Raw genomic sequence first — 5,904 nt, 5'->3', positions numbered from 1 at the left:
TTTTTTTTTTTTTTGTCTCAAAGGGGATTTCTACATTTCCCTGGGCAAGATGCTCTCAGAAGCATAGTTCTAAGATTTGGAGAGTCCTTAATTCTCATCTTACCATATCCCACCTCTGCTTAAAAATCTTTCCATAGCTCCCTGGTACCCCGCAAGGCCCTTTAAGATCTGGCTTCTGCCAGGCTCAGTGGCTTATGCCTGTAATCCCAGCACTTTGGAAGGCTGAGGCGGGTGGGTCACCTGAAATCAGGAGTTCGAGACCAGCCTGGCCAACATGGTGAAATCCCCATCTCTACTAAAAATATAAAAATTAGCCGGGCAAGGTGACAGGTGCCTGTAATCCCAGCTATTTGGGAGGCTGAGACAGGAGAATTGCTTGAACCCAGGAGGCAGAGGTTGCAGTGAGCCGAGACTGTGGCATTGCACTCCAGCCTGGGCAACAAGAGCGAAACTCCGTCAAGAAAGAGGAAAGAAAAGAAAGAAAAAAAAGAAAGAAGGAAAGAAGGAAAAAGAAAGAAAGAAAGAGAGAGAGAGAGAGCGCGCGAGGGAGGGAGGGAAAAGAAAAGAAAAGAAAAGAAAAGAAAAGAAAAGAAAAGAAAAGAAAAGAAAAGAAAAGAAAAGAAAAGAAAAGAAAAGAAGGATCTGGCTTCCACTGGCTCCTCCCCCATCATCACTTACTCCTCACCTGTATCCTTCTCAGTTAAGCCACTCCCAACTTTTGGAGGCCTTGCATATGCAGTTCCCTCTACCTAGAACACTCTTCCACCCTTCACTCTGGTGTTCATGCCAATTCACCCTTTAGGCCTGAACTTAGGCCTCTCCTTCTCCAAGAAGTCCTCCTTGATTCTCCAGGCTGGATCAAGTACATCCTATGGGCTCCTGCAGTCCTTGGGCTTCCTCATCACAGCCTGATGCTTGTGCCTCTCTGTCAACAGCCCCGACCTCTCTGCCTGTGCCTCCCCTACCCTGTCTCTGACCCCTCTGAGTCAACACTGTCTAGCCGAATCTCTCTCTCCCACTGACCTATGAGCCCTATGGGGGCAGGACCCGGGCTGCCTCAGTCACCACTATTCCCCTCATGTTGTCCAGCATGGGCCAGGCACACAGCAGGCACTGAATTCATATTTTCTAGATAAAATAAATTCCAGTGGTTCACACCTGTAATCCCAACACTTTGGGAGGCCAAGGTGGGAGGATCGCTTGAGTCCAGGAATTCAAGATCAGCCTGGGCAACGTAGGGAGACCCTGTCTCTACAAAAAATTAAGAAGAAAATTATCCGGGCATGGTGGTGCATGCCTTAGTCCCAGCTACTTGGAAGGCTAAGGTGGGAGGATGGCTTGAGCCTAGGAGTTGGAGGTTGCAGTGAGCTATGATTGTATCACCACACTCCAGCCTGGGCAGCAGTCCAAATAATAGTAATAATAATAATAATAATAATAATAATAAATTCTACAACTGGGAGTGGTGGCACACATCTGTAATCCCAGCTACTCAGAAGGCTGAGTTGAGACCAGGAGTTTGAGACCTGTCTAGGCAACGTGGAGAGATCCCCTCCCCTCAAAACACAAACAAACTCACTTACACTAAATTAGTAAATTCTAGAATTCTAAGTTGATATGTTCCTACCTTTTTAAAGTTCTAAGACTCTAAAGGTATAACTATAAGTTTCCATGAGTGTATGTTTTCATCAGTCTAGGTTTCTAGATCAGACGAAGCTGGCAATCCATCAGCTGAATCTGGTTCATACTTTGTGGCACATACAGATTTCTCTCTCTCTCTCTCTCTCTCTATTTTTATTATTTTGTTGTTATTGTTTGTTTTTGAGATGGAGTTTTGCTCTTGTCGCCCAAGCTGGAATACAATGGCATGATCTTGGCTCACTGCAACCTCCGCCTCCCAGGTTCAAGCAATTCTCCTGCCTCAGCCTCCTGAGTAGCTGAGATTACAGGCACGCACCACCAGACCCAGCTATTTTTTGTATTTTTAATAGAGACAGGGTTTTGCCATGCTGGCCAGGCTGGTCTCAAACTCCCGACCTCCAGTGATCTGCCCACCTTGGCCTCCCAAAGTGCTGAGATTACAGGCGTGAACTACTGCGCCTGGCCAGGTTTCTTATTTTTTTGAGACAGGGTCTCACTCAGTTGCCTAAGGCTGGAGTGCAGTGGCTCAATCTTGTCTCACTGCAACCTCCACTTCCCCGGGCTCAGGAGATTCTCCCACCTCATCCTCCCGAGTAGGTGGAACTACAGGCATGCGCCACCACACCTGGCTAATTCTTATATTTTTAGTTGAGGCGGGGTTTCACCATGTTGGCCAGGCTAGTCTCAAACTCCTGGGCTCGAGCAATCCGCCCGCCTCAGCCTCTCAAAGTGCTGGGACTACAGGTTGCTAGATCAGCCAGGTTTCTTGAGCCAGCGCGATGGCTCACGCCTGTAATTCTAGCACTTTGGGAGGCCGAGGCGGGTGGATCATTCGAGCCCAGGAGTTCAAGGCCAGCCTGGCCAACATGGTGAAACCCTGCCTCAACTAAAAATACAAAAATTAGCCAGGCGTGGTGGTGCGGGCCTGTAGTCCCAGCTACTCAGGAGGCTGAGGTGGGAGAACCGCGTGAACCTGGGAGGTGGAGGTTTCAGTGGGCTGATATTGCGCCACTGCACTCCAGCCTGGGCAACAGAGTGAGACTCCAGCTCAAATAAATAAATAAATAAATAAATAAATAAATAAAAGTTCCAAAAATCTTAGTATCAGAGAGCCATCCTTTGATTACAAACTGCTGAGTTACTAAAGTTCTAAGATTTGGAGGGAACTGATTCTGATCTTTGGGTTTTAAGAATTCATGATTATGATCATCTATATTTTACGATTCTAGCACTCCGTGTTTCTAAGATGTTAAGGTCCCAAGGGTCAAAGGTGCTAGGGTGTCATGTTTTAAAGGCTTATGATTATGAAGTTCCATATCTCTGAGGCTCCTCAGGGTCTTTGCCAGTTTTATTTTTTTGTTTTTTTTTGGTTTTTTCTTTGAGACCAAGTCTCACTCTGTCGCCCAGGGCTGGAGTGCAGTGGCCGGATCTCAGCTCACTGCAAGCTCCGCCTCCTGGGTTTACGCCATTCTCCTGCCTCAGCCTCCCAAGTAGCTGGGACTACAGGCGCCAGCCACCTCGCCCGGCTAGTTTTTTTGTATTTTTTAGTGGAGACAGGGTTTCACCGTGTTAGCCAGGATGGTCTCGATCTCCTGACCTCGTGATCCGCCCGTTTTGACCTCCCAAAATGCTGGGATTACAGGCTTGAGCCACCGCACCTGGCCATTTGCCAGTTTTAATGCTGATGATTAAACACTTCTAAGGTTCCAAACCTCTGTGAATACTAAGTACTAAGGTTCGAGGGTCTACAATTCTAAAGGTCTAAAGTCTTTCTATAATTATAAAGTTCTCTGGTCTTTGCTAATATTGTTTTGATACATCAAAGTAGGGTGACTACTAGGCACTCTGGCTTACCCCTGTAATCAAAGCACTTTGGGAGGCCGAGGTGGGAGGACTGTGTGAGCCCAGGAGTTCCAGACCAGCCTGGACAACACAGCAAGACCCCATCTTACAAAAAAAATTTTTTTTTGTTTTGAGTTGGAGTTTCACTCTTGTCACTTAGGCTGGAGTGAAATGGTGTGATCTCAGCTCACTGAAACCTCCATCTCCCGGGTTCAAGTGATTCTCCTGCCTCCCACTTCCTGAGTAGCTGGGATTACAGGTGCCAGCCACCATGCCTGGCTAATTTTTGTATTTTTCACTAGAGACAAGATTTCACCATGTTGGCCAGGCTGGTCTTGAACTCCTGACCTCAAGTGATCCATCCGCCTCAGCCTCCCAAAGTGTTGGGATTACAGGCATGAGCCACCATGCTCGGCCAAAAAAAAAATTACTTTTAATTAGCCAGGCATTTTTATTTTTTTGAGACAGGTTCTTGCTTTATTGCTGGGGCTGGAGTGCAGTGGTGTGATCTTGGCTCACTGCAATCTCCAACTCACGGGCTCAGGCCATCCTCCCACCTCAGCCTCCCAAATAGCTGGGACCACAGATGCATGCCACCATGCCCGGCTAATTTTTTTTTATTTTATTTTAATTTTTAGTAGAGACAGGGTTTCATTATGTTGGCCAACCTGGTCTCCAACTCACACACTCAAGAGATCTGTCCACCTCAGCCTCCCAAAGTGCTGGGATTACAGGCATGAGCCACCACGTCCGGTCAAAGATCTTCATTTCGAGAGGTCTAAGAATCTCTTAGACATTTCAAGTTCCAAGGATCTGATGGCTCTGCATTTCGGGATTCTAAGGGAATATGCTTACAAAGTCCCACCATTCTGGGACTGTACATTTCTAAGGCTCTAAGGCTGCGCTGCTCCATACAGCAGTCACAAGCCACATGCGGTTATTTAAATTTAATTAAAACTGGGCGGGGTGCAGTGGCTCATGCCTGTAATCCCAGCACTTTGGGAGGCCAAAGCAAGTGGATCAGTTAAGGTCAGAAGTTCAAGACCAGCCTGGCAAACAGAGTGAAACTCCATCTCTACTAAAATGCAAAAAAAAGAAAACAATTAGCCAGGTGTGGGGCATGCATCTGTAGCCCCAGCTATTCAGGGGGCTGAGATAGGAGGATGGCTTGAGCCCGTGAGGAAGGGATTGCAGTGAACCAAGATCTCGCCACTGCACCCCAGCCGGGGCAACAGAATAAGACTCCATCTCAAAAAATATATATATAAATAAATTTAATTAAAACTAAATAAAATTTAAAACTCAGTCTGTCACATAGCACTGGCCACATTTCAAGCACTCAAAAGCCACATGGACTAGTGATTATTACATTGGACATCACGGATATAGACTATTTCCACCATCATGGAAAGTTCTATTGGACAGTGCTGGTCTCTCTTCCCACCCTCCCGACCACCAAGGTTCTCGGGTACCCTTCCCCCTTCCTCGTCCTCCTCATCCCACCCCAGCCCTCCTCCAGGTACCTGCCAAGGCCTTGATCCGGGAGCACTCAAAGAGCGAGGCCGCTGCGGTGGAGGCGGCTGGCTGCTCCCGCTCCCAGCCCCGATCCGGACTCTCCCAGCGGGTGGCAAGGTTGTTGTTGTTAGGGGCAGGCAGGCCCTCCATGTTGTCCACTTCCTCTGGTATCTGCGCCATCGGGGAAAGTGAGGCCTGGACATGGGGAGAGATACGTTAGGTCTAGGATCAAGTCCCATTTCTAACAGTGACTGGCTTTGAGTCCTGTCCCCTCTCTTGTCCTCAATTTCTCTGTCTTTAATGCGGACATAATAATAATGATAAGGCCTGGGCACAGCGGCTCATACCTGTAATCCCAGCACTTTGGGAGGCAGAGGCAGGAGAATCGTTTGAGCCCAGGGGTTGGAGACCAGCCTGGGCAACATAGCAAGATTTCACATCTATAAAAATAAAAATAAGCCGGGTGCAGTGGCTCAGGCCTATAATCCCAACACTTTGGGAGGCTGAGGAGGGCAGATAGCTTGAGCCCAGGAGTTCGAGACAAGCCTGGGCAACATGGTGAAACCTATCTCTACAAAAAATACAAAAATTGGTCAGGCACGGTGGCTCACGCCTATAATCCCAGCACTTCGGGAGGCCAAGGCAGGCGGATCACCTGAGATCGGGAGTTCGAGACCAGCCTGACCAACATGGAGAAACCCCGTCTCTAATAAAAATACACAATTTGCCCGGCGAGGTGGAGTATGCCTGTAATTCCAGCTACTTGGGAGGCTGAGGCAGGAGAATCGCTTGAATCCGGGAGGTGGAGGTTGCAGTAAGCCAAGATTGTGCCATTGCACTCCAGCCTGGGGCAACAAGAGCGAAACTCTGTTTAAAAAAAAAAAAAAGGCCGGGCGCGGTGGCTCA

General features: G+C 48.0%; 1 protein-coding gene across 1 annotated transcript in view; it reads right to left on the bottom strand.

The window, feature by feature from the left end:
* SPTBN4 (spectrin beta, non-erythrocytic 4) overlaps window positions 1–5,904 on the bottom strand; it is a 114,870-nt gene that overhangs the window by 107,467 nt on the left and 1,499 nt on the right. The window contains 1 exon segment of the mRNA XM_017887463.1: window positions 5,007–5,193. Within this exon segment, the coding sequence (XP_017742952.1) occupies window positions 5,007–5,178 (172 nt within the window). The 5' untranslated portion in view covers window positions 5,179–5,193.

Source organism: Rhinopithecus bieti, unplaced genomic scaffold (assembly GCF_001698545.2).
Source record: "Rhinopithecus bieti isolate Rb0 unplaced genomic scaffold, ASM169854v2 scaffold_15776, whole genome shotgun sequence".
Lineage (NCBI taxonomy): Eukaryota > Metazoa > Chordata > Mammalia > Primates > Cercopithecidae > Rhinopithecus > Rhinopithecus bieti.
This window is presented reverse-complemented; position numbering and strand designations above follow the sequence as displayed.